Below are 27540 nucleotides of genomic sequence, written 5' to 3' on the forward strand. Positions count from 1 at the left end.
ACCATTGATCTTCCTGTCTAACTTTCAAATTCTTTGGACCTTAAAAAGAGAGAAAGAATTAAACCTCTAGATCCTAACCATATCATTTTCCTGTATCAGGGTAATTATTTGTAATACATGGTCAGCTGTGGCTATTGGAAACATTCACAAATCAATCACTACATATTTATGGTTAGATGAACTAAGGCCTTGTCATTTCTTGAAAATCATGTGTAAACTAGAGCAAAAGTAAATTTATATCCATTCATATACTTAATCTCAGGTATGTTTGTCAATCCAAGCCATTTTATAATACCTCTGCAAAAAATGTACCATTCTGTAACACTCCAGTTATTTCACTTTTTCCTTGAATCTCATCTCCCAAATGGACCATGTTTGAACCTTCCCTTTTGAAAATGCTAGATCATTTTCCATACTCTTCCTTATCTCTGCTATATTGTTCCTGGTGAGATATGCATACTGAAAAATTTTAATGTTGCAGCCACCACCCAAACATTACCACAACAAATCTCCCTGCAGCATTTGCTTTATTCTCCATTGCTCTTATGTGAGCCCTCCTGGTTCATAATATAGCCATACACATACCCAAGTCAGAGAATTATGAATAACTAAAACCCATTAACTCCAACTTCTTATGTTCTTGAGAACTCAAATGCATTTCATGTAGGAACATGGGGAGGTAATCTAGAATAATCCAACACAAGCCTTTTTGACTAAACTATGAAGTCTCTTTCATACTTCAAATATTCCAATCATCTCCTGATACATTCTCAAGTTGCTACCATCTTAGGCAGTCACATAGTCCATGGTCAGCTCATTGTTTTTTTTTCTGCATCCACAGTCATCTGCATATAGCTGTTCTTTTGCCCCTCACAGAGACTGATATATAAATATTTTAACAGGCAGTCTTAAAGAATATTGTAGGTCTTTTACAATACCTTTCCAATCCATCCATTACTTGGGTTGCGGTATTTATTCAGTACAATACCTTTCCAATCCATCCATTACTTGGGTTGCGGTATTTATTCAGAGTGTGCCACTGATCATGAGACTTGCATTAGGGAAAAAGCATGTCATAAGGGAAGAAGGAAGGCTTAATTCATTAAGAAAGGAACTAGGTGATTTTTTTTGTAGCATAGCTATAAATTTATCCTACCAATAGATAGTCAGCAAGACACTGTGGTTTTATTTATATTTTATATTATTCCCATAGGTCCTGTCTGTTGGTGAAAAATTTTTAAAACTTTAGTATTACGTCTCCATTTTAATTTTCTGAATTTTGTCTTTCACGTGCGTTTTTACTATCTTGTTTTAAGATGTTTATTAAGTTATCACTTAAGACATAAGTATACTATATTAATAGAAAAGAAAACAAGCATTATTATTGTTTTCATTTACTGCAGTATTGCATAAATTGCTTTACTCTGCATGTAAGGTTCCCACAAATTATATTTATTTCTTTGTAATTTGTTCCTTTCCTAATAATACCACTTTCATTCATTTTATCTCTTTTACAATAATCAGTACTTCAATTACAGCAGGTTTAGATTTTAATTTGTATTTTCTAGTAACTGATTTTTTTGTCAGGCAGTAGCACTAAACTTTCTAAGGTCATATGTCTAGGCAATTGGGATCTTTTGTTCCAGCACAAAAGAATAATTTCCCGGGTTACAACAATTTTCTCCCCCAACATTTCTGGCATAGTATTATATATGGATTTTTTTAAATCTCCCAACTTGTTAGACTCGTAGAAAACAAGTTCCCATTTACCTATCTCTTTCCCATCATACCTGCAGTATTTATCTACCTGAGGAAAAACATCTGAAGTCTGCTTTTGGTATAAAAATACGTATCTGAACACTTCCAAGCAAAATCATAAACCTGATTGACTTTGTTGCATACTTGGGAGCCAAACACATATCCCATTTTGCTCCCTTGTAAATTGCCTTTCCTCTTTCACTTCTTGATCGTTATTAATCTCCAGTGACTAATTCTTATAGTTATTGTGCAGTATATTTTATATGCCCTTCAAGTATACCTTTTTAACAACAGCTTTTGTTCTACATTCCACTAAAAACTCTACTAGAGCCGGTTTATCACTAAGCACTCCCTAGCCCTTTCTTTATGCCTACTCTGATATCAGTCCCTGGTAGAGAAGTCAGTCTGCAGAACAAACATATGCTTAGCTGCATTCCACTCTGTTACCTTTCACTCTCTAGTTGTTTGCTCCCAATACTTTAATTCAGTTTGTTCCGGTGAATTCTAAGCCATTATTGCAAAATCTCCTTTTTCTGTTCCAGTGTTGCTTTAGTTCTTAGAATAATTCCTGCTATTTTATGAATATAACATTCTGCATGATTGTTCTTAATCTCTTCAAAGGTCTGCATCCAAAATTCTACTGTCTCCTTATTTCTCAAACTCCCCCTCCTGTTTCATCATCATCCCTTTCCACTTTGACTTATAATCATCTGCTTTTGTTTCACATATGAGTAGTAACTGAGTAGCTCTACATTATCCCTTCAATTTGAGTGATCCTAAAACACCTTGTTTTATGGGGAAGAGCAACTTATCCCACATAACGTTTGTCCTCTTTTCCTCCTAAATAAATTCCTTCAACTCTATATTAATTATCAACAACAACCTCTCCTCTGGTTGATAAAAATATGTCAGACTGATATATAAAACTAAAAGGACTAAAACATTTTCAGTGCTTACATAGTACTATCCATACCATAATCAACAGCTTCCAGTTTCTTCATTTTTATATTATCTTTTTTTTATTATCTTCCTGCACATCCTTGGCTGCCATAATTGAATCTTTTTTACTCCATGCATCTAAATACTTCATCTTATCGTGTCCCCAGAAACATAGGTATTGATGAACCAATTCTTGTGTGGGTACATAGCTTATTGCTATAGCCTTTGTTTTATCTTCATTAATTTTTTATCCTGAAAAGCTTGAAACTGTCTCAAAATGTTCCACAACAGTGAAATGCCTGTTTCTGGATTTATCAAATATAAAATAATATAGTATGCAAATGAAACTAACCTTTCTTGATTACCATTCTAGTTATACCATTATATTTGTGAATACATTATTTTCTTTGCCAGTGGCTCTAAATGTAAAGCAAATAACAAAGGACAAAGAGGACACCCTTGCCTAGTTCATTTGGTCAAATGCAGCTTGTCAGAGAGGAACCTTCCCACTTTAATTCTTGCCTCTGACCTTTCATTTATTTTTCTACTTGACCTTATTATTTGTTTGATAAGGAAATGTAAATGCTTCCATTATGCTACACATAAACTCCCAGCTGACTGTATTAAATGTTTTCTGTGCATCAAGACTCACCAACAATAGCAGCATTTTCTTACATCCTGCTTTTCTCTGTATCATTGTTGTTCTATTAATGTTGTCAAATGTTTATCTCACCTCCACAAAACTGTAGTGATTCATATCTGTCAGTTTGGCAACATCTTTGTCAATTTTGTAGGTAATATAGATATAAACAATTTATAATTATGGTTTAAAATTGAAATGGTTCTCTATGTGACACTAACTGTGAAGGGGATTTACCCCCTTTAGGTAATACAGCCGCAACAGCATTCTTGCAAGATGCTGGTGTTTGTAAAATACTGTTTGATAAACCCTTCAAGATGTTTATCACTTTTATCTCATACCTTCTGAACTTCAACAGGAATCCTGCCTATTTCTACAGGCTTCCCTGTTTATTATATAATCGCCATTTTTTCTCATCCCTTCCTGTCTTAACTATTAATCCCTGAGCTTCACCTTCCTCTAACCTAAGCATAATTAAGTCTTTCATAAATATTTATTTTTGTGTATTTTGCTTCCACATTAGTCTGCTTTATACAGATTTTCATATCATTTTCAGAATGTCTCTAATTCTACTCAGGATCTCTGTGTATTTATTTATTTGTTTGTTTAATTTGTTATAGGCTCCAGAAGTTTGGCAGCAACCATGCCCTCTTTCTGTTGCCTTAGTTGTTGTTGTAAATGTTTTGTGCTATGGAGTTGTCATCAAAATAATTGATTAACATTAGCCTTTCTAAATTCATACATATTATCCACATACTCTGTTATTTTTCCTTTACACTCTGTATTTGCACCTCCTCTTGTGCTGTTTACTTTTCCTCGCATCTCTTTTTCTTCTATTTCTTTTTCATGTTTAAATTCCATTTTCATTGTATCCCAGTCATTAGCTATCCCTTCTGAAGAAACTGCTGCCTTCCCCAATAACTCTCAATTTCCACTACCTAGTCCTTAAATCCCTCTCTTTTTAACAGGTATGTAGGAAATCCCCAGTGTCTCATTTTCCTTCATTATCCTGCATCTTTATTTTATTTTTTTATCACTGTATGAATTTAAATAGTTATTGTATATATGTGAAAGCTCTTGTGTGAACTATAATTTCTAGTCACTCTAGCCCAGTTAACCTACCTTGGAAAACAATAAGGAAATTCTAACTTCATACTACTGAATTCAAACATTCCATAGCAAATATATGTCTTTCTTCAGAAATCTAGATTCTCTTGGTGCATTTCCCTTCTAGGCCCCATGTCCTCGATACATCCTCACTATTGCAAATCAAGTTTCAGTCCCCACACATAATAATGTCCCCTGCTGCCTCCCAAAAATTTCTTAAGCTGCATAAAAGTAGCTTTTGGTGGAATGTAAATGCGTTCTACTTTAATCATCCTTGCAAGTAGCTCCTTACTACCACAAGACTACCATTACTGTCTTATCCCTCTCTTTTCATTATTGGAGCCCCTGTAGCAATCACTACTATTACTTCTGTTTTGCTTTGTCCCTAATATTCTAATGTATAGCCATTCTGAAATCTTTAATTTGTCAAATTCATACACTCATTTCTATCCAAAACAGTCTCCTGCTGCATTGCTATGTATACCCTGCAATTCTTAATATAATTCAGTACTTCTCATTTTTTATCTGTACCTATAAGGCCATTTGCATTCCATGATAACATAGCTAGGTAGCCATTAAGTTAAAAATCTAGTACTTCTATTTATTGTACATGACAGTTCTTTTGAATGTTGTTCCCAACTTTTGGCTTACATGCACACCCTAATGTTTGGCAGGCTGATCTTTTATACAGATACTTCTTATCTCTATTTGATTCTGTGTCACATTATTCAATACTTTTTCTTCAGTGCAATCACTCAAGCAAAAGACTAAATATGTTTTCAACATCCCATACCCTTAAACTTAGAACAAACGCACAAAACTATGTCCATTTTCAACAAATGAAGTTTACCCTTGTGGGTAGGAGCAGATGTACCAAATCAACAGCTGCACCCATAGGTATTACCTAATCTAAAATTAGGGATATTCATGCTAAAGCCCATGATACAGCCTGTGTTCCCACTCACACTGACTTCTGTCTGTTATTTTCTCCTCCTATGTGAAAAACATCTTGCATGTTTTCAGTAAGCACCAACTTTTAGCCCTAAGTAAAAAAATGCACTGGCTACAGTGAAATAAAGCTAAATTGCGCACTGTACTATTAAAGACATGTAACTATTAGAGCTGCTCAGAAGACTACTACTTCTTATTCACTTCCAACAGTTTCAAACTTTATTTTTCACTGAACTGCTTGCCACTGTTGTTACACTCCTCTCAGTAAAGAATGATCAGAACTCTCAAGATTGCTTGCACCTTGTTTCCAAGGGGAAAAAAGTCCAGCAATTGCTCAGAATTCTGAAGATTAACTGCTTGTACCAGCCAACAGCTTGTCTCCAAATCAAAACAGTAGGCAATGAGAAAGAAAGGCTAACAACTTTGCATGTGCATGAAATAATCCTGGTAAATTTCAGTTGGAACAGATTGCATAGACTTCCTCTAGTAAACTCCTGCACCTGCAATCGTCTTGTCTTTCACTTACAGCATTTGCTAATGAAAAAAAGCTCACAAGTTTGTAGGTGCAAGAAGCTCACCATTGTTCATGCCTGTCATTGTTTTGTTTTATTTTCTAGCTTGAACCCCCCTCCCCACACAAAATATAGAAAAAATGTATGCAAGCTTTCTTCTTTTAACTAAGTTAGCCTGTTGTTTTACAGACTTCTTCAGAACATGCAAATCCACAAACTTCACTATTTTAAATATTAGCATGAACCCACCCCCTTAAATTTCAGCACTAATCAAATCATTTAATTCCATTTAGTTTTAAAAGACATTTGATATTCAAACTTTCATTCAAATCTGGAGGGGGTAGCATATTGTTTAAGTTGCCACACCAATTTCATATATTCTAAAAGGAAATCAACATCTCCCCTTGTAATGTTTTTTTTAACTGATTCTAAAACACTGAAAAGAAATTTCTAAAATCTGTTACAGGACATGATATGTTTAAACATAATTAGGCACTTTATTCTTACTGGCATTTAAAATTCACCTATTCTTACTGTTAATTTCATGTTAGTTTTCCCTACATAGTCTATCACCTTATTCAAGTCTGGGTTACCTAATATGATTTTTCAGTTTATTTTTATTCTTTTAAAGAATAGCAATGAACATTATAAATTATTGGACTAGTCAGACTTTAATCTTTTCCCTTATTAGATCTAACAATGTCTCTGCTCCAACAATTAGACCATAACTTTGTTGTCTTTTCTATTTAATTTTTGTCAATATTTTTCTCATTATTGGTCCATTAATTTCTCCAACTGTTACCATTTTATGTAGAAAAACTTCATCACTGATTAACTTGGATGCTCTTATTGCTTGTTCTCTAATTACATCTGTTTTCAAAAATCTGGGGTGCATACATTCACTATGTAAATATAAATCTGTAAACATCAAAGTGACATAGGTATAGATTTATATAATTATATTAGAATGGAACATTCCTAAGTAGGATAGTTTTGGCATCCCTAAAATATATAAAATATATTTAATTTCCCCTTTTGAACCATTGTATCATCCAGAAGTTCTAAAACCAAATTTATTGTATTTTTCAGTGAAGTTTTTTAAAAATAAGTTTGTGTTTGTGTGTGCGTGTGTGCCTTCTGTGGAAGGTTGGGTGCTGGGCTGTCAACTCGACACCGTAAAAACTCCACTGCCAATCATGAGCGGACAGGTGATCTGCTGTGGTGACCCCTAACCGGGAAAAAGCCGAAAGAATAAGAAGAAAAGGAGCAGCTATGGGTCAAGTATTACCCCACTTATGGTTATTTAACAATGGCAAAATTCGAAAGTGAAGACGTTATTAATAGTCCATTTAAGGAGTACATAATGTTTTTTTACAAAGTTTTATAGATGTTATTTTTATAGTGTGGGAGGCAGAAGAAGAAAAACATTGTTTAGTTTATTGAATATCTGAACAATTCTAATGACTTTTTAATAGGTGTACATCCAAATAGACTAAAACAGATTACTTTTCTAGATATATTTTTACAGCTTAATGAGAGAGGACATGGTGAATTCAAGCATTTACAGGAAGCTAAAGTTTACAGATATGTGCTTACATAGTGTTAGAAAAATATGTATTAATGAGTGTATGCTTAATGCCAATTAATAATCAAATGATTTAATACACTTTTCATTCTATTTTTCATGCACTGTGTTATATATAAATTGAGTTTCATACGAGACTGAAAAAGATGCTTTTTGAAAACTGCAGTATGCTTTCTGAAACTTGCAAGTTGCCCTCTGACCTAGTAACTGCTAGCACAGCAATATTCATGTTTATGCCTTTTGGAAATGTACTTGAAAAGCAAGTGCTTATCTGCTAGGTCAGGAACGAATGAATGAACAATACTATATTCTGTAAATGTAATGATTTTAGACAATCAGCTCTGTTTGAAGCATGAGAACATGTGCAGCTGCAGTAACTTAGAGATAAAGTTGACAAAGGATTATTAGAGAAATGAACTGCTAGCACTGTGCGTGAATTAGCCATAGTACCTTGATTGGTAACATAACATGTATCTAACTGGGAGTAATCAAGGCCATGTTGTTTTCCTCAGGAAGTTTCACATAAAAATTGATAAATCAGCAGAAATTCATGGGAATGATGGTCAACAGTTGATGATGAGAAAGGTGGTAATCTGTTACGTCAGCTTGGTAGGCCATGACTAGTTATAGAATGTATAAAAATGAAAGTATTTCCTGTTTCTGGTTAGGCAAACTCTGTATTAGCATGTTTTTGTCTCCTTGCTGCAAGATTAAAGTGCCTTAACCTGAACCTACCATGTTTTGATAATTTTTAAAGTATATTTTTCCTTTGACACATAGTGAAAGTGCACATCCAAGTTTTTTGAGAAAAGAATGTAATTAGAGGACAAGCAATAAGTGCATCCAGGTAAATTAGTGAAGATGAAGTTTTTCTACAAGAAATGGTAGACCTGGAGAAATCATTTAGTGAGAGGGGTTATTATTTGACCAGTGTAACAAAAAAAAAAATCTGATAAAAAAGGCAACAAAGTTATGGTCCAGTGTTAAGGACAGAGAATAAAGAAAGTCAGTACATACTTAGATTTAATAAATATAAAGATTACGGTTTTGACTGGAAAAAAAATATTAGGTAACCCAAAATTGAATCAGGTTATAGGGATCTAATAGTAAGAATATTGTATTAAAGGGTAAATCTAGAGTGTTTTGTCCAGAGGGATGTGACATGTAATTTGGAAAGAGTCGCTTAACTGGCTTTATGTGATACTTGCAATGTGTTCTATGCAGGGAACACTAATAGAAAATTAAAAAGAAGAAGAGGTGAACATTTGACAGCCATTAAGAATACAGTGTCTGTTTATGTTTTGAGTAACTGTGCTATGTCTAAATGTTTTAAGAAATCTATTTTCATTGCTTTAGAATCTGTTAAAGAATCTTTACAAGGGGAAATGTGGATTACCTGTTAGAATACAGGGAAACTGGTATGGCAAATTAAGCTATGTGCTAACTCTCCCAGGTCTGAATAAAAGTTTGAATATAAAATGTCTTAAAATCAAATGGAATTAATTGATTTGATTGGTGATGAATTTTAAGGAGGGTGCTTCTTATTAGTATTTAAGTGATCAAAATTTGTAGATTTGTATGTGCTGAAGAAGTCTGTATAATAAAAGACGAAAGTGCTTAACAGTTGCAAGTAGACAAGTCCATTTTTGTATATTTTGTGTTTTTTTTCAGTTTTATTTTTAACATACAAAATTCATTTTCAGTCATTTTTTATTTTCAGGTCTATGTACTTCAGATGTCTTTAACTTATACCAAGGACATTAATCTAGACATGTACTCCTGTAAAAACAAGGAAAATTATTATTTTAATTCAATATTTAATATAGTCATCTTGCTTTTACACCCTATCCGCCACCAAAACTGCTCAGTATCAGTCTTTCTTATCTTCTTGAAGTATAAAGCTTGTATCTTATAACTAAGAAAAAAATACTTGCTTGTTTTAACATGTTTCAAATATGCAGCAGTCACTAAGACTTCCCCATGTCTCATTTAAGATACTGCTGAGTGCACACTGTACAAAACTGATTTACAATCTAACAAAATTTGTATTTTATTTTTATACAAATGTTAATAAAAACAAGACCTTTGTATTTATAGTCCTTCATTCCCTTCAGTGTCTTAAACATTAATGACATAAAATGTTCACCCACAAGTTTAACAAAATCAGCAAAATTGTAGTCTTTTTCAGCCACTTCTTGCAAAGACATATTTTACTATTATTCCTGTATCCAGTGGAATTGATGCTTTATAGTTTCACATTTATTCTCTAATTTCAGTGTTGCTGATCTTCTGCTTGATCATCACCATCTTCCTACACCAGCCTCTTTTCATACCTAAGGTACTCCTGAGTCTTAGGTTCATAGGTTCATACTATGCTATCTGCCCTAGGGCATTTATAAGCCTAGCCAGAGTGTGCTTGGCTTTCACCACCCATTTTAAATAAATTTTGCTATGCCCTTTTTCGAGGTTAGTATACTGTGCCTCTGTCTAACAGTGACACAGAAGTGATACCCAGGGTAAACCTACGATCTCCCATCCACTCATCAAGATTCCTCTTGAAGAGAGTCAATGAGGGACTCTGCCTAACCTGGACTGGGATTTTATTCCAGAGTGAAGGGAGCCTCTGGGTTATGAATCTGTCCCTCCAGCATGTCCTATTTATTTCAGTGCTGAAGTTCAAGTCTCTCGAGCACCTAGCTCGATGGGATTTGGATTTTCTGAGGTGCAGCATGTCCATTAATTCCGGGTTGGACATGGTTTTATACATCAGGCACAGATCGCCTCTGAGCAGGAGGTATACCACTGAGTAGAGCTGGAGTTTCTTTAACCGGGCAGCATATGGCATCTGTTTGAGCCCTTTGATCCTCTTGGTGAGGTACTTTTGGGGTCTTTCCAGTTGCTGCAGGTGTCTGATAAGGTACATCCCAAAAGGGGCATTGTACTCAATTATGGGCCTGATGAGGGATGAGTAAAGAGGCACGATGACCTCCCCTGATCTAGATGTGAATCCCTTCATGATTAGGTGGGCTATATAAAATGTTTTTCTAACCACTTTGGCCACGTGGTTGTCAAATGAGAGATTGCTATCAATTTGGGCCCCCAGGTCCCTAATTACTTCTTCTGTACTTAATGGATTACCACCTATGTGGTAATTTGTGGGCACTTTGTTTTTGCCAAAGGGGATGACTATACACCTTTTGGCGTTTAGCTTGAGGCATTGGCTCTGGCACCAGTTGTCTGTTTCTATGAGGCCCTTTTGGAGGATGCTTGTGTTGGCTGGAGAGTCGATTATGGTGCCCAGTTTGCAGTCATCTGCGAACTTGGTCAGCCACAGTCCTTCCGTGTTGGCCTGTACCTCCGAGAAATACATACCGAACAATAGAGGTCCCAGGACTGAGCCTTGTGGGACGCCACTTGTAACTGGTTTGGAGTCTGACATGGCTCCAGCAATTCTAACCATGTGGGTTCTGTCCTTGAGCCAGTTTGCAACCCATCTAGTGACATAGGGGTTTATATCTAAGCTGGTGAGCTTATCTATAATGGCCGAGTGGGGTATTGTATTGAAGGCTTTTGCGAGGTCCAGGTAGGCTGTGTGGACCACCTTCCCCTTGTCAATGGCCTTGGTGACTGTTTCAAAGAAATCGACCATGTTTAAGAGACACGATCTGCCCTTAACAAAGCCGAACTGGGTAGGATCCAGTGTCTGTAGGTCCCCAATATCTTTATTTATGAGGTCCATGATGATCCTTTCCATAGCTTTGCAGACCAAGCTAGTCAGGCTTATGGGGCGATAGTTTCTAGGATCCGTTGAGGCACCACCTTTGTGGAGAGGGACCACTGTTGCTGTACGCCACTCTTTGAGTACATATCCTGTAGTAAGGCTGAGATTGAACAGTAGTTTTATGTTTGGGTTTAGCTCTTCTTGGAGTTCATGTAGGACGCAGCCCAGGACACCGTCTGGTCCCAGTGATGCTGTGTTTTTTTTGCTTTGGAGAGGGCGGCTCTTACCTGAGCATCTGAGATGTCAGGGAGGCAACACTCTGCTGGCATAGATATTTGCCCTTTTGGTGTGGGGGGGAGAAGTTTGCGCTGAACCTGTCAGCTAGGATGTTGGCAATGTCTGTGGGTTCGGTATATTTTTTGTCATTTTGGACTAATTCTGAGCATGTCTGGGAATTCCCACCCAGGTTCCTAACATAAGTAAAGAAAGCCTTGTGATTATCCTTAGTGTCCTGTGCAATTTTTCTCTCGAAGCTGGCCTTAGACGATTTTATGAGTGCCCGTAGTTTTTTGCTAATACTGATCAGGTATGCCTTCCCTTTTTGGGATTTTGCTCTATCATGTAGTAGCTTCCTCCTTCTATTGTATAGTTTGTTTATGGCTGGGGTCCACCAGACAGGACGTCTGCCTTTGGAGGATTGGGTCTTGGTTTTATTTGGGATTGCATGATCCATGCATTCCTGAAGGTGTTCATAGAATGCGTTTATAAAGGATTCTGCGGTCTGGGCCGTATTTTCCACAGGCCCCGGGGGCTTTGAAGGATTCCACCTCGGTTTTGAGGAGTGTGAAATTTGCTTTAGAGAAGTTTTTCACTGTGGTTTTCTGGGCAGGGGGTGGGGTCGGGATGTGAATATCCAGTGAGATTAGTTTATAGTGTGATCTTACCAGTGAGGGATACACTTCTGGTCTGGAGCATAGAGTCTCCATGTTGGTGATGATCAGGTCCAGTATGTTTTCCCCTCTTGGAGTGGTAACAAGTTGTTCCATAGCATCTGAGTTTATAAATTCTAGGAACCTTTGGGCTAGGGTGTTGGAGCTAGAGTAATGCTCCCAGTCTATGTTTGGGTAGTTGAAGTTGCCTAATATAATGGTGTTTGGAGAGACATTCATATTTTCCAGTGTTCTCAGGAAGGCCGAGTGGGGTTCCTGGGTTTGGGAGGGTGGTCTGTAGCAGGCTATAAACTGGAAGGCAGTTTTACCCACTGTTAGTTGCGCATGGATTGTCTCTGATGCTTCGTGCTGTGCCACCAACCTGGAGGTGTGGGTATCTTTGACGAATATTGATACTCCCCCTCCTTTTGTGGTTCGATCCAAGTTTTGGGGCCGAAAAGCATGGTATGAGGTATAACCTGGTAGTGCTGGTGTGCTCTCGGGAGCCTTGAACCAGGTTTCTGTTACTGCACAGATATTGATGTTCTCCATGCTAAGGAGAGTTTCGAGTGCATGCATCTTGAGGTTTAGACTTCTGGCGTTGAGTAGCATTACTCTTAGTTTCTTATTCCTTGTGATACCTATGGAGGTGGGTTTGTCGTTTCAGCCTTGCCTAAAAAAGGCACTATGGGGGTAGCAAGAGCCTTTGCCAATATCCAAAAGCCCAGGGGTGACAGGTGCAAGCCGTCCCTAGTGAAGCATCGTGGCTTGTCGAGCATGTCATCCCAGGCTGACAGGCATTGAATCCCCTTTGAATGACACCAATACTTAAGCCAATTGTTGAAATTGATCATCTTGTCTTCATATTGTGGCATCATTCTTGGTGAGGGTAAGATGCTACTCAAGGTCAGGGTCATACCGGCCTGGGCTACATGCTCAGAGAGATCCTCTATGTCTCTTTTCATGTAGTCCAGGGAGGTACGTCTCAGGTCATTCACACCAGCATGGACAATGACTATTTGTACTTGCCTTGGAGTGACCTGAGTGCTTGTGTTATGTGGCGGATCCTAGCGCCCGACAGGCAACTCACCGTGACCTTCTCCTTGTTCAGCCTGGTGAGCAGGATGTCAGTGTTCCTGACGATAGAGTCACCTATTACAAGTGTATCAGGTGTGTTGTTTAGCCTTAAGGGCTGTGACTGTTCGGCACACTGGCTTTGTGAGCTATGTGTTGCACGTGTTTTGTTTTGGGGTAGCGGTTGCTTGGGTGTCTGCTTTGGGGGTCTCTCCTGCTTAGGCAGATTTTTATTTAGAGCCTCCGAGTATGTTATTGTGTGTTTATGTGTTTGGTTTGCTGTCTTGGTAGGTCTGTGTGAGACTGGAATTGTAGTGAGTGTGGTTTCCTTCTCCTCCTGACTGGTTATGCCAGTACTGAGTTGAGAAAGCTTAGCCTCCAGTTTGGCTCTATGTTTGCATCTCTGACGTGTTGGAATTTGTTGGGAGGAGGAGAGGGTTGTCTGTGTACATGAGGCAGTTGTAACATTGCCTCGAGATTCCCAGATTCACCAGCTGGACCGGAGCGGAGATTGACAACTGACCTTTGGACATGCTAGAATAGTATTGGGAATTCCTTTATAATTGAAAAAAGGGCCAATGGGGAACAAGGTACTCAAGGGGAGTTTGTGAGAGTGTAGTGCTTTTAATTTTTTAGTGCTGACTTAGTGAGCAAGTGCTAAGTAACTTAAATGCAATGTGTTACAGGTAACTTAAATGCAAAAACGACAAAACAGTAACTTTCTTTCAAGTGAAACAAGGAAATAAGTACAGTAAGCAATGCAGATATCACTAGGGATCCACAGAAGCGCTGAAAAGCCGCGTTTTAGGTGGAATTAGTGTTTCAGGGAAATAACAAGCAAACAAGCATACAAACAAAGCTAGATTCAGCAGGCCTGGATCTAGTCTATGCTACAGCAAACAAGGTGTACCAATTTCAGTAAGAAACAGTTCAAATATGCAGGCACTATAAGCCTTTAACCAGAAATTCCCAGCTCAGAAGGGCAGAGTCCAGGCTCTCCTCCCACAAGAGTGCAGACCACGAACCTTCTTAATGTAAAATAACTGTCCTGAAGCCCAAGTGCTTAAACCAGAACTAATACACTTTTAGAATAACAGACACTGAGCCCTCATATACTTTGTGCTCTCCCTCAATCACTTTCCTTTGGAACAATAAAAAGTTTTCACTGTCAAAATCTCTTTTTGGACTTTTTTGCCTTAAGAATGAGAAACAAGAGTTCACTTCTACTTGCTGGCTCACTCTTTTTTGGATAAACTTTTTATCTCTTCCTTAGCCTGTTCCGCACCAAAACATATATTTTATCCTCCAGGGAAAATATTCTGAAGACAGCTGGATATAGCAGCTTGATTCTCACACTTGCCTCTCAACACTACTTGATTGCTGGGATAAATATGATTCTCTTCTGCCTTGTATACAGTGAATAACCATTTTCCACAAATGTCCCGTTCTTTCCAGTTTTTAATACTTTTTCTTCCTGACACAGTTTTGTTGGACATGTGCCCTTTACAATTAATACATCCTGCTGTGGAACACCAGACCAGTTGCTTATTTGTTTGGTCATAAAGTTAATAGTCTGTTCTTTCCAGTTTGTCTGGGTACAGCAGAAAATCTCAGATTTTTTCTGTGTACTCTGTCCTCTAACCATACTAGCTTTTGAAACAGAAACCTCATAATTAGCCAGCCTTTTTTTCACTGCAGTCCCCTATTTTTTGCAGTTTCATCAATTCATTTGAATAGCTAGTTAAAGCTTCTTTTATTTTTCTCTTGTTTTGTTATTTTTAGTGCATTTGATTTAGGCTTTCCTCTTAATTACTGGAAGACATCTTCTGCACCAAAGCTGAAATTTGATCTGCTTTTTGCTGAATAGCTTCAGAATTCTTCACAACCAGAGTTATATCTCCTTTTCTGCTTGATTTTTTTTCTTTGGTTCCCCCAATTTCTTTTTTACTGGCACCCAGGCAGTAAAAATAGACAGTGACTGAATTTTACCCAGACTAGCAGTTTTACTGGCCATTTTGTGACAGTTTTTGTCTTCACACCGGGAGAGCTTAAATCAGCCTTTTAATAAGTGTGCAGCTATTTTGAGAGAGTCTGTGTGTTTTTGCAGTCTTGAGCAAATAATTTATGCTTTTACCCTTATGTGATAAGCTATGTACTACAGGTATTGTTACTCAGTATTTATAGGTGAGATAGTCAGAATTTCTCTAAGCAAGACTTGTTATGTTTTTGTCTTTCACCTTCAGGAATGGTATACGGAACTTGAAGCACTTATAGATGATTTAAGGAAGAAGTCTGGGAATTTAAGAAATCACTGTCCTGACTCTGACAGTGAAGCTGCAGTAGCTTTTAGTCGTGTGATGGCAGTGTATGGTAAGATCGCTGAAGTTACAGAATTAAAACAAATCGACAATGTTACAAAGCATCTGGGAAAGACTAAACACATCACTGAAGAGAAGGTATGTGTAGTATGGATGAAATGTTTGCAATGCTCCTTAATTTGGAATTGAAACTTTTGTGTGATTTAATTTCAAAAACTAGCATTAGCAGCTGCTTTTGGTTTGAATCATCATGTATCACTGAGTCGCTAATAAAGCAGAGTTCCTCATAAAGAAGTGTTAGCTGGGAGCAGTACTGTGCTGGAAACAAAAGTGGCATCTGTTACCAAGAAAATAGCTTTAACATGCACTGGGATGTTAGTAATCATCAACTACACTCAGCTCCATTAAATAACCAGAGTATTCTGTGTACATCATGGTATGGCTGTACTGCTTTTGCTGTACTCTTTGGTTAAGAAGTACAATCTTATGTTTTTTTTTAATGTGTCTTTTTTTTTGCTCCCTTATTCCTTTTCCTTTTGATGCTGACATCCACCCATGCTGTTTTTATCAATTTGTTTAACTCCCCCAGCCTATTCAGAATTTTGGGGGGGAAGGGGGGGTTGAATGAATACTGTGACCAAGCAAGTCAGCACTCTCTCTTTGGGAAGACAACAGCCTTGCAGTCTGATTTCTAAGACTACCATTTCCCTTTAAGAAAAATGTGAGCTGTGTGTGTGTGGGGTGGGGGGTGGGGGGGGGTGCATCAAATATGCAGCCAGGGGTGGGGTTTTAGGATATGAAAGAGTGGAATCCCTAGTTGAGTATAGTGAGCATGACATCACAGGCATCACCACCCATGATGCCAGCTCATTCATACTCTCCCTGCTACCAAAATGGTAGCCTGTCCACAGCTATGGGAGGTTCTCAATCCTGTACCGGGTCATTGCCCACTTATGTGCAGTATCTCATTTCCTCTTCCAGGATAGGCAAGGTAATGAATTCCCCTCATTTCCACATCCTTTCCTGGCTTATCCAGTGCCCAAGATGCTAATTAAACTTGGGTCATCTGGGCTACAGTCAGGACTCCATCCCTTTGTGCTCTGGAGTCATGCTGAGAAGTATAGTCTTGAAAGGAAGAACACAAATCTGCACCAATTTTGGCATGCAGCACTGGAGCAGTACCTGGAAGTTGTTAGGGGTCGCCACAGCGGAGCTCCGGTCTGCTAATGATTGGCAGTAGATTTTCACGAGGTGCCAGCTCAACGTCCAACCTTCAACAAAGACACGCCCATTTACACATGTCTTTCGAATGCCACTCAACCGCGGGGAGGACATGCAGACTCCACAGAGAAGGCACTTCCCACACTCCAGCTGAGAATCGAACAGGAGAACCTCTTGCTATGAGGCAACATCAGTACCTGGAAGTAAACACTTTAAATTTTGCATATTATGCTGGAAGATTATAACTACCCAAATGTTAACTGGATAAAGTTCTCAATGGACCAAATAGTGCAAAATCCAACTAGAGATGGCAGTATCTTTGCTATCATATTGACAGACTTATAATTATTATGCTCCGCATCCATAGTTATACTGTCTGTAATGAGTATGAATCATGTTATTGTCATTTTTGTCCTGAGAGTTAAATCATACTCGGTCATAAAGGTATCTTCCTTCCGAGGCTTTACCAGCACAAGTTGTACTACAGTAGAGCATAATTTTAAGTTTAGAGTGATACAAAACGTTAGTAAATGGGTGAGAAGGGCCCGTATTATGTCAAGAACTGAAGTTGCAGAGTTTAACTGGATAAAGTATTTTAGGGTTTACTATTGAAATGTCGAACGGTACTACATCGACTGTACTATAGTCGAACATGGAAGTTCGAAAATAGTAATGTTGATCACAAAAAAACAATCTAGGACTGTGTTTTAACATGGGTCGAGGTAGCGGAGATGTTTGTAGTTCTGAATAATACTGAACACCTACCTCGACCCATGTTAAAACCATTCCTAGATTGTTTTTTTGATGTCGACATTACTATTTTCGAACTTCCGTGTTCGACTATAGTACAGTTGACGTAGTGCCGTTTGACATTTTAATAGTAAACCGTATTTTAGAGCAGATAAGTCTCCAGGTTTAAATTCAAGGAATACTGTTAACCCTATTTTAAAGTTGAAGAGAGAATTTGTATGATATTTATAATGTTTCATTTTTTTATTATTTTCTATTATTATTTTAAATAAAGTATTAGTTAAACTACAAAGTGGAATGTTGGTTCTTTTAAAGGTTTTTTTTGGGCTGGTCTTTTACTAATTAACTACAATTAATGATGTAACCAATTAGCTGGTTTTGTGATATAAATGTTGAGTGTAGTGAATGTTTTTTATCTGCATTGAGAAAGAGTTGATGGAACTTGAAAGCTTTGTGCTTTTACATTCTGCTCTTGAGTAATACTACGAATGATTGAGTTCTCTTCTTCTTCTGTTTTTGTACTACAGTAAATGACATAAGTAGGAAAACAGACTAGTAGTCTATCCCAGTGTCCTAAATAAATCTGCTCCTGATACTGTCAGTAAATTTTATTAACATTTACGCCTGCATTTATAAATACATACCAGTTAACCCAAAAATCTTTGGCTGAATCATAAAATTAATTACATGTATAACAGAAAAAAGAGATACTAATTACTAAAGCCACTGTCACACTCAGTCACTATCTTCCTTCATAGAGCAGAGCCTGCTGTCACTACATCTGAACATCTGTCTATTCCTGCTTCTTTCCAGCCCCTGCTATCAAGCACGCTTTAACGTGCTTTAGTGCGGAGTTGCCACTAGAGCAGCATCGGGCAGCGCCGGTTAAACAAGGTTAAACTCTTTCTGGCTCCAGAAAGTCTGTTCTTCAATTTTTCCCTTAGAACTGCTCTGTTAGGAACCTAAACAGTTTACACCTACACTAAAAAGTGCAGCACTTGTTCCAAATAGCTTTTCTTCTCAAAAGCTCAGCACTTGTCTTATAAGCATATCCCTTGTCTTATAAGCATTCTCTTTGCAGGTCAAGCACTCCTATATTATACAAATCTCTCACTAGCAAAACCCCCAGGAGTGCCCACTTCCCTGCTAAGCCCACTACTTTTCTGTCTCATACCAACTCATAATTCTTTCTAGCATGTCGAAGGGTCAGATGCTGGCGTCCTCTCCTGGCCATTTGGTGAATCTGGGAATTCTGAGACAATGTTACAATTGCCTCATGTACACGGACAACCATCTCCTCCTCCCATGTAACACTAACACTTGTGAGAGATGCAGCTATTTAGCCAGACTGGAGGCTGAGCTCTCTCAACTCAGGACTGGCAAGACCAGGCAGGAGGAGAAGGCAACTACACACACCACAATACCAGTCTCACATAACTCAACCACACCACTGAATCAAACACATAAACACACTAAGACATACTCGGAGGCTCTGAGTAAAAATTTACCTAAACAGCAGAGGCCTCCAAAGCAGACACCCAAGCAACTGCAAACTCAATACACCACACAAACAACACATAAACAACAAAATCAGTGTGCAAAGCAGTCACTGCCCTTAAGGCCAAATACAACACCAAACATACTTGTCATAGGTGACTCCATAGTCAGACACACTGATGTCCCGCTCACCAGACTGAGTAAGGAGAAGGTCACAGTAAGCTGCCTGTCCGCCACATAACACAAGCACTCGGGTCTCTCATCAGCAGGTACAAGTGCGACTCAGTCATTGTCCACGCTGGTGTCAGCGACCTGAGGCGCACTCCTTGGACTACATGAAAAGAGACATTGAGGAGCTCTCTGATTATGTAGCCCAGGCAGGTATGACCCTGACCTTGAGCAGTATCCTACCTTCACCTAGAATGATGCCACAATACAGTGATAAGATGATCAGCTTTAATAATTGGCTTAAATTCTGGTGTCATTCAAAGGGGATCAATGTCTGTCTGCCTGGGATGACATGCTGGACAAGCCACGCTGCCGCAAGGGACGGCTTGCACCTGTCACCCCTAGGCTTCGGATATTGGCAAAGGCTCTTGCCACCCCCATAGTGCCTTTTTAGGCAAGGCTCAAATTCTAAACCTACCACCCTAGAACACAAAAAGTAAAAAACTAAGGGTAATGCTGCTCAATGCCAGAAGTCTCAATCTCAAGATGCACGCACTCGAGGCCCTTCTCAGTATGGAGAACATCGATGTCTGTGCTGTGACAGAAACCTGGTTCAAGGCTCCTGAGAGCACCCCAGCACTAGCAGGTTTCACCTCATATCATGCGTTACGGCCCCAAAATCCGGACAACACCAAGAAAGGAGGGGGTGTCCGTATTCATAAAGGACACCCACACCTCAAGGTTGGTGGCAACATACGATGCATCGGAGACCATCCAGGTGCAATTAACCATAGGCAAGACTGCTCTGCAATTTGTAGCATGTTACAGGCCACCCTCTCAAACTCAGGAACCTCACATGGCCTTCCTGAAAACAATGGAGGGGATAAATGTATCTCCAAACACCATCATACTAGGTGACTTCAACTACCCTAATATAGACTGGGAACACTACTCAAGCCCAAACAATCTAGCCCAAAGGTTCCTGGAGTTCATAAACTCAAATGCCATGGAACAACTAGTCACCATCCCCACAAGAGGAGAAAACATACTTGATCTCATCATCACGAACATGGGATCACAATGTTCAACACCGAAGTATACCCCTCACTGGTGAGATCAGATCATAAACTAATCTCGCTGGAGGTCCTCATCCCGCCCCACCTGAAACAAAAAGACCACAGTGAAAAACTTCTCAAAAGCCGACTTCACACTTCTAAAACTAGTGTGGTCTCCTTTAAGGCCCCTGAGCCAGTGGTAAACATTACTCAAACCGCTGAATCACTTACAAATGCCTTCTACCAGCACCTACAGGACTGCATGGATCAGGCAATCCCAAACAAAACTAAGACTCTTTGTACCAAAGGCAAGCGTCCAGTCTGGTGGACCCCAGCCATAAACAAGCTCTACAACAAAAGGAGGAAGCTACTACAAGATAGAGCAAAATCCTTGAAAGGTAAGACACCTTTGATCATTATAAGTAAAAACTAAGAGCTCTCATAAAATCATCCAAGGCAAATTTTGAGAGAAAAATCGCCAAGGATTCAAAAGACAATCATAAGGCCTTCTTTAGCTATGTTAGAAACCTAGGAGGAAACTCCCAGATATGCTCAGAATTAGTTCAAAATGATGTGAAGATTACTGAACCTACACACATTGCCAACATACTGGCTGACAGGTTCAGTGCAAACTTCTCCCCCAAAGGAGAGATATCTATACCAGAGGATTGTAGCCCCCAAACATCTCCAACGCCCAGGTGAGAACTGCTCTCTCCAAATCAAAAACACAGCATCCATGGGACCGGATGGTGTCCCGGCTGTGTGCTCCATGAACTCAATGAGGAATTAAACCCACAGTTAGAACAGCTGTTTAATCTTAGCCTCACCTCAGGATAAGGAGTGGCGCACGGCGACTGTGGTCCCACTTCACAAGGGCGGTGCCTCCACCGACCCTGGAAATTACCGTCCCATTAGCTTGACAAGCCTTATCTGCAAAGCCATGGAGAGGATCATAATGGAACTCATAAATAAAGACATAGGGAACTTGCAGACTTTGGATCCAACCCAGTTTGGCTTTGTCAAAGGCAGATCATGCCTTTTAAACTTGGTTGACTTTTTCGAGACAGTCACCAAGGCCATTGATGAGGGAAAGGCAGTCCATACAGCCTACCTTGACCTGGCAAAGGCCGTCACACAATACCCCACTCAGGTATCATCAAAAACTCATCAGCTTGAATGTAAACCCATACATCACAAGATGGGTTGCAAACTGGCTAAGTGACAGAACCCACAGGGTCAGAGTTGCTGGAGCCATGTCAGACTCAAAGCCTGTCACAAGTGGTGTCCCACAGGGCTCAGTCCTGGGTCCACTCTTGTTCGGCATCTACTTTTCTGAAGTACAAGCAAACACAGGAGGGTTATGGCTGACAAAGTTTGCAGATGACTGCAAACTGGGCGCCATAGTCGAAAACACATCTGACACAGATATCCTTCAGAAGGGCCTCACAGAAACGGATAACTGGTGCCAGAGCCATGGCCTAAAGTTAAATGCCAAGAAATGCATAGTCATACCCTTCGGGAAAAACAAGGTTACCCTAGCTACCATATAGGTGGCAATCCACTGAGGACAGAACAAGTCATCAGGGATCTGGGGACTCAGATTGACAGTAGCCTTTTCTTTGACACTCATGTTGCTAAAGTAGTTAGGAAAACCTTCTACATTGCCCACCTGATCATGAAGGGATTCACATCTAGATCAAGGGAGGTCATCGCCCCTGTACTCATCACTCATTAGACCTATGATTGAGTACAATGCCCCATTCGGAATGTATCTGACCAGACACCTGCAGCAGCTGGAAAGGCCCCAAAAGTTCCTCACCAAAAGGATAAAGGGTCTAAAATATGTCTTATGCTGCCTGACTGAAAGAACTCCAGCTCTATTCAGTCTTATACCGCTTGCTCAGAGGTGACCTGTGCCTGACATATAAGGCCATGTCAAACCCTGATTTGATGAATATGCTTCACCTCAAAAAATCTAGATCCCTCAGAACCACAAGGGCGGGAGACTTGAACCTTGACACGGTTATTAATAGAACATGCTGGAGGGACAGATTCATCACCCAGAGACTCCCTATGCTGTGGAACAAAATCCCAGTACATGTGAGGCAGAGCACCTCGCTGGCCTTGTTCAAGAGGAATCTTGACCAATGGATGGGGGATCGCAGATATACCCCAGGGATTACTTCAGTGTCACTGCTTGACAGAGGCACAGCAAAATAATAGGCATAGTTTTATTCAAACTAAAGGGGTGGCGAAAGCCAAATAACTATGGGCTAGGCTTATAAATGCCCTTGGGCAGATAGCCTAATATGAACCTATGAACCTATATTGCAGGAGCTGTACCACAAAGCCCTAGACCTGCAGGCTTTCTGAGAATTTTGTCATTGTTTAATAGCCTGTGGTCAGTACATCTGACATCAGTATTGAAGGAGCTGTGCCACAAAGCCCCACACCTACAAGCTTACTGAGACTTTTGTCATTATTTAATAGCCTGTGATCACTATACGTGACCTCAGTGTTGCAGGAGCTCTACCACAAGGCCCTACACCTACAAGCTTACTGAGAATTTTGTCATTGTTTAGTGTAAGCATATTTATCATGAAGAACCTTGCTGTGTATTAACTTTAATCATTTAAATACATACCTGCTATATGAATGAAAGACTCTGTGAAATAGTCCATGCACTGTAAGGACCTCTTACTAAGTTGATCACTGCCTCTTTTGCTTGACCAGTAGACTGTACTGCATGTACCAGTTGTTTAGTTTCAAGAAATGACAGACAACCTATTTTATTCACATCTTTTTGTTAATAGCTTTGTTCTGGCTATAAGGAGATTGCCCTCACTTATAAATAGACCTGAGGGTTGGAAGCCCGCTTGGCTTCACTTCGCTCTTCTACCCTACCCCCAAATCTCACCCACTCCTCTTACTCTAATATTACACTACATACATATACATTTCACTTGTGAATCTTACTGCAAAGCCCTCCCCAACTGATCCTTACTACAACTATACATACACTTCAGTTTTTTGCTTCCTACTTCCTTATCTGTATTTGATTTTTAGCCCCATTCACAACTGTCTTTCTCCCTCAAACTTCTTTGCACTATTTCTGTTTATAACAACCTTCCCAAATAGTACCTATCTATTCCGCATTGTAACTTTTTCTATTTTCAAATAAACCCTCATTTCTTCTTATTTTGACGTACATCTTTATACTTTAGTCTTTAATACTAGTGTTGTCACCTCACAGTAAGACGCTGTCCGGTTCGATTCTCAGCTAGAGCGTCTTCTGCGTGGAGACATGCGTGAATGGGCATACCTTCGTTGAAGGTTGTGCGTCAGGGCTGGTAACTTGGCACGTAAAAATCAACTACCAATCATTAGCGGACCGGAGTTCTGCTGTGGCGATCCCTAACCGGGAAAAGCTGAAAGACACAACATTCCTTATAGTCCACCAAAGATACCAGGACAACCTTCCTCTCTTCTTTTAAAAAAAAATACTTCTCTCCTTATCTATGCTCTTCTAGTTCTCAGAATCCGATATCACTGAATCTCCTACTGTCCTGCATGTTCTTCTTTCCTTCTTCATTGCTACTTTCCTTACTATCTGACATCTATAAAATACAGATACCTGTACTTAATTATTCTACTTTTCAGTTTATCCTCTATTCTTCTCCTCTTACTATGCCATTTTCATCTTACAATGACTCAGTAATATCTCACATCTCTCCAACTCTGCCCCTACCACCTATCCATACTTTCTCTTTACACTCTACACAAGTTGCACCAAACCTGTTTAATATTGACCCTCACCTTTATTCAAAATATAGGCTAATTAATTGCACTTCAACTCAGACACAAACAAAATTAAGTGCAAGAATCCTCTCAAAAAACAGGTATGCATAATTCCCCAATATACTAAAATCTTTCTAGGAGGAGATATACACCTTACTCCTGGCTCCACCTATCACAGTGATCACAAAGGTAATTCTCTCCACACATTTCTGTAACCCAGCAACATCCAATTCCCAACCCTGGTGATCTAATTTTTTGCTACAATAAATATTAGAAGTATAAGAAATAAAACTGCTGAACTACATGCCTGGATTACCTAACATAAGCCCGATGTTCTTGCTGTAACTGAAACTTGGCTTAAACCCAGCATAAATATCTCCAAAATTATACCTCCTGGCTATACTACTATCTGTAATGACTGTATAAAGAAAAGGTGGTGGCATTGCTTTAATATTTCCCAATACCTGCCACATTTCCCCTTACAGCAAACCATCACCAGTTCAGCAGAGCTTCATATTGCTTTCCTTGAAATAAACAGTTAGAAAGAAATATGTATTGCTGTCCTTTTTATCCCTCCTGGTGACAAAGCAGCTATACTAGAAGATATCCTGCATTGGATATTCATAACATTTCCACAAGAAAAAATATTACTAGGTGATGTAAATGTCAATTGGTCGAACATAAACTCTAACTCCCCTACATCTAGCATGAACTTATGTAATGTCAGACAACTAATTAATGCCTCTCACATTATAGCAAGACATCAAGTTCTGTATTAGACTGGGTCTTAGTATCAGATCCTAGGAAATACTCCACCACGGGTACAATGTCAAACTCTCTCAGTGCTCATCTCCCAATCTATATGACTAGACATCTCACACATCCAGTTAAACAGCATATTTATAAAACAACATGTAACCTTTCCAAGTTTAACCCAGAAATGTTCATTACTACACTGTCATCTATTAACTGGAACTTTTTAAATATCCTTCCCTTAAACTATGCTGTAATTGAATTCAATACAACTTTTCTAAATACACTAAAAAGCCTTGCACCTGCTAGAAGGAAGAAACTAAAAACAAATAATGTAGTTTGGCTATCCGAAAAGAGTATGATGCTAATGTAGGATAGAGAAAAGGTATGGAAAGAACTGCAAAATGTAAAACACCTCAATATCTTGAAAATTTTAGAATGTTTTGCAATCAGACTGAAAAGCAAATAAATGAAGAAAATAATTATACTATAATAACTTCCAGAATAATACTAAACACAACCCTAAAAAAAATTGGACATCCATTAAAGAAATCTTATCCCGGCCAAAAATTCAACACAAACCCCTCTCCAGATAGCTCACCACTCAGAACTGCAATACAGTTCAACTCTTTTTTTATAGATAGTACAGCATCTCTAAACAGGGATACCACAACATCTAATCCCAACCTTGCTCAACAGCCATATATCACCACACCCACTTTTACCTTCAATCCTGTGCCCACATCCTGTATAAAACTACTTTTAAATACAATTAAACTGTGCTCTTCATCAGCTGATGATCTTCCAAAGGAGTACCTAAAATTAGCAGCCAATAACATTGCCTATCCTGTCTCAATCCTTATAAATAGGTCAATCCAGGAATCCCACATTCCCTTTCTCTGGAAAAAGTCACACATAATCCCTCTTCACAAAGGAGGAAATTCAACAGACATTAATAGCTTTAGACCTATAGTAATCTTATGTCCCCCTCACAAAAACACTTGAAAAATGTATTCAAAAACAATTACTAGGGAAGAACTCCTATCCCTGCAAAACATGGCTTCCTTCCTTCCTATAGTACTAACACGACCCTTCTAACTTATATAGATACTGTCAGTAAAGCTACAGATAATGGTAAACTAGTCTCTTCCTTATTTTTTGATTTGTCTAAAGTCTTTGACAGAGTTTGCCATAGCAAACCTAGTTTGACTGTGTGAAAGGTATTAACGGGAAATTTTCTGTACTTGTTAAGCACCTATTTGTTTGTTCTGATTTCCTGCCAAGGAGTGTATCATATAACTGATTTGTTTGCAGTTAAAAGCATTCTGTAGAGTCTCCTTGCTCCTTCATCTGTTTAAAAACTTTCATTTTGTGGCTCACTGCTGTTCTTCTGCTGTGATAAATGTTTCTGTAGTGTTTACCGTCTAAAAGAGTGTAAGCTGGAAGCTGTAGTTTTGTCCCAGATCAGATTTGCTGTCTCTGGGCCTGTTTGTTTTTGCAATGATTCTTCTGAGCACATGACCAGGCCATCTTGAATTAGCAGAAGCCTTTCTTTACCGTTGTGGCAGGATTGGGTTGGGTGGTCTATAGCTTGGAGTAAGCACTCATTGGTTCTTTTGAGCTTTTTTTAAAAAAGTTGTCTAAGGTTGTATCTCCTGGTAAAAGAGTGTAGGGTAGTAGCTTTAGTATTGTACCCCACTCTCCCTCTCTGTTGGTGTCTTGCTGATGTTCTTCATCTCACATTGCTGCAGTCCTTACACTTGGGTAGTCCGCTGTCCTCGGTCGGCCCGAATATCAAAGTATAAGGCTGACGTCGGTCAAGGCGCATTAGACTGACATCAGGACGTCAGGGTACAAATGCGCATGACCGACGTCATATCCTCAGTCTTTTTTGCCGCATGGTCCGATGCAGAAGCAGCGTTGCAAGTGCCGTTCGGCGTTCTGAAATTTTTCGAATTCGGAGTTTCAGACCGAGTCAAAGTTGGCTAAGTACCCGTTGGGAATATTTTAGTTTTTTCTTGCCTCAGTGGTTTACCGGATGTCAGAAAAAGTGAATAACTGTATTTCTTGTGGGAAACAGATACCGCATAGAGATTATCATACTTTGTGTATTCCTTGTTTAGGGCCTGAGCACGACGTTGTTGGGTGTCGCTTTTGTGCTAGATTCAATAAGCGCACTATTAAGAGAAGGTTAGATTGTGCCAGGTTAGTCTTCGGAAGCGGTGCAATTATAATATGCCGTCGGATGCTCCGACGTCCGCTTCTTCGAAGAAGCGCAAGGATAAAGCAGCTAAGCCCAGGCAAGAAGAGCCGTCCGTACCGGACGCCGGTTCTTTAGAGGTGTCGGTGGAGCCGGGGTTCCGCCGGAGGTTTCTCTGGAGTCCCAGGGGGAGACTTTGTTATTGCAGGATGTGGCCTCTCAGGAGGCAGGTCAGGCTGAAGGGGCTTCTCAGGTTACTGTACTCCCTCCCTTCCTAGGGTGGTTAGGCCCTCTCCTTCTGTTTCCAAGGCTTCTCCCAGAGGCAGGCCAGGTTTAGCTTCAGTTGGTGTCACTCCTAGTTCTTCAGGATCTGTGCCCAAGAAGCATATGCTTAAAATGGCAGAAGATTTGATTACTTTGATTAGAGGTTCTTTGCCCCCTCCTGATAAGAGACCTAGGGTGGAACCTGAGTTGGGGAGTTTTGAGCAGGCTTGGATGTTTCAGAGTCTTGGCTGAAGACTTGCAGGAGTATTCTCCTTATTCTGATTCTGATGTGGATGATTC

The 27540-nt window shown here is 39.4% G+C and overlaps 1 protein-coding gene across 1 annotated transcript in view; it reads left to right on the forward strand.

The window, feature by feature from the left end:
* LOC122798817 overlaps nucleotides 1–27540 on the forward strand; it is a 3666270-nt gene that overhangs the window by 638963 nt on the left and 2999767 nt on the right. Inside the window, exon 5 of the mRNA XM_044067940.1 lies at nucleotides 15460–15672. Within this exon, the coding sequence (XP_043923875.1) occupies nucleotides 15460–15672 (213 nt within the window). The remainder of the gene's footprint in view (nucleotides 1–15459; nucleotides 15673–27540) is intronic.

The sequence above is a fragment of the Protopterus annectens genome, chromosome 3.part1 (assembly GCF_019279795.1).
Source record: "Protopterus annectens isolate FY-2018-M chromosome 3.part1, PAN1.0, whole genome shotgun sequence".
Lineage (NCBI taxonomy): Eukaryota > Metazoa > Chordata > Ceratodontiformes > Protopteridae > Protopterus > Protopterus annectens.